The sequence below is a fragment of the Chiloscyllium plagiosum genome, unplaced genomic scaffold (assembly GCF_004010195.1).
Source record: "Chiloscyllium plagiosum isolate BGI_BamShark_2017 unplaced genomic scaffold, ASM401019v2 scaf_10122, whole genome shotgun sequence".
NCBI lineage: Eukaryota > Metazoa > Chordata > Chondrichthyes > Orectolobiformes > Hemiscylliidae > Chiloscyllium > Chiloscyllium plagiosum.
The window spans coordinates 2,803-3,963 of record NW_025211491.1 but is presented as its reverse complement, the minus strand read 5'-3'; the positions used below and the strand labels follow the sequence as shown (position 1 = coordinate 3,963).

Genomic DNA, 1,161 nt, shown 5'->3' with positions numbered 1-1,161 from the left:
ACAGGGTATCTGAATGATTTCTCTACCTCGGGCGCCTCACCTCACTTTGAGTGTCAACTTTGACTTCTGTCTCAAATTCGAGAGAAACGGAGTTATATCAGACCATGCTGTCCACTGCAGGAGCTCCCCCCAACCCCTTCCCTTTCCCCTCCTCTCCCTTAATCCCCTCCCTCAGCCCATAACCTCCCCCCCCACCCCCACCGCCCCCCTCTGCCACAGCGGTCTCCAGTCCTGACTGGTCCAGACTCCCTCCCCTTTCAGGTGGACCCAGTTCACCATCATTGTCAACTCCATCGATGGGGGGAAGGGGGCAGCAGAATTCGGGATAGACAGCCCCTTTCTCCTCCTCACAAAGCGAATAGCCCAAAGTAGGTCATTCCTCCCTCAGTGTTGACGTAACGTGCTGCATCGGTGCTGACTCTGGAGAAGATCTGATCTCCCTCCGCCAACTCGAAGATGGCTCCCTGGTAGATGGTCTCGTACCAGGGACCCCCTGCAGTGGTAGGGCCGTGGGCTGTTGGGACCCCGTGGGTGAGATTGTGGCAGACGGTCTTCATTGCTTTGACCAGCGGGGTCTTGGTTCTGTAGGAAGCTGATAGCCTGGCCAGCTCATGGCTCAGGTAGACCGTCCGACCCTGACATTCACTGCCGTAGAAGACCACCTGACTGTAGACAAAGTACTGCCCGGGGCTCTTGATGACCAGGCTGTTGCCCTTGAACTCTATCCCTTTGGAAAGAACGCCCAGATTTTTCCAGATCACTTCTTTCTTCCTCCGTTGTCGTTGAGAGGCTGAGGGGAGCAAGAGCAGAACGTTGGGATGAAATAAAAGGAAATGACAAATGGGAAACAACGCGCAAACTGATGCCATTTTATTTCCCGACTCCGTCCCTTCTCAGCCCCCATTACCGGGCAGATCCAGACGTCAGGATCCTCAGTAAGATGTACATTCCATGCTTCAATCAAATAAAAATACTGGGCCTGGGCAGAGACTTCACCTGCACAAATAATTCTCCACCTTGACAGGTACAGAGAGGGACACACCTCCACAGGTACAGAGAGGGACACACCTCCACAGGTACAGAGAGGGATACACCTCCACAGGTACGCAGAGAGATACACCTCTACAGATACAGAGAGGGACACACCTCCACAGGTACAGA

The 1,161-nt window shown here is 54.0% G+C and overlaps 1 protein-coding gene across 1 annotated transcript; it reads right to left on the bottom strand.

The window, feature by feature from the left end:
- Positions 1–229: 229 nt before the first annotated feature.
- LOC122547054 (tumor necrosis factor-like) lies at positions 230–790 on the bottom strand (the record flags this gene model as incomplete). Its single annotated transcript, XM_043685642.1, has 1 exon — positions 230–790. A coding segment is annotated over one exon (443 nt), but the record flags the coding sequence as incomplete, so codon positions are not given.
- Positions 791–1,161: the final 371 nt, after the last annotated feature.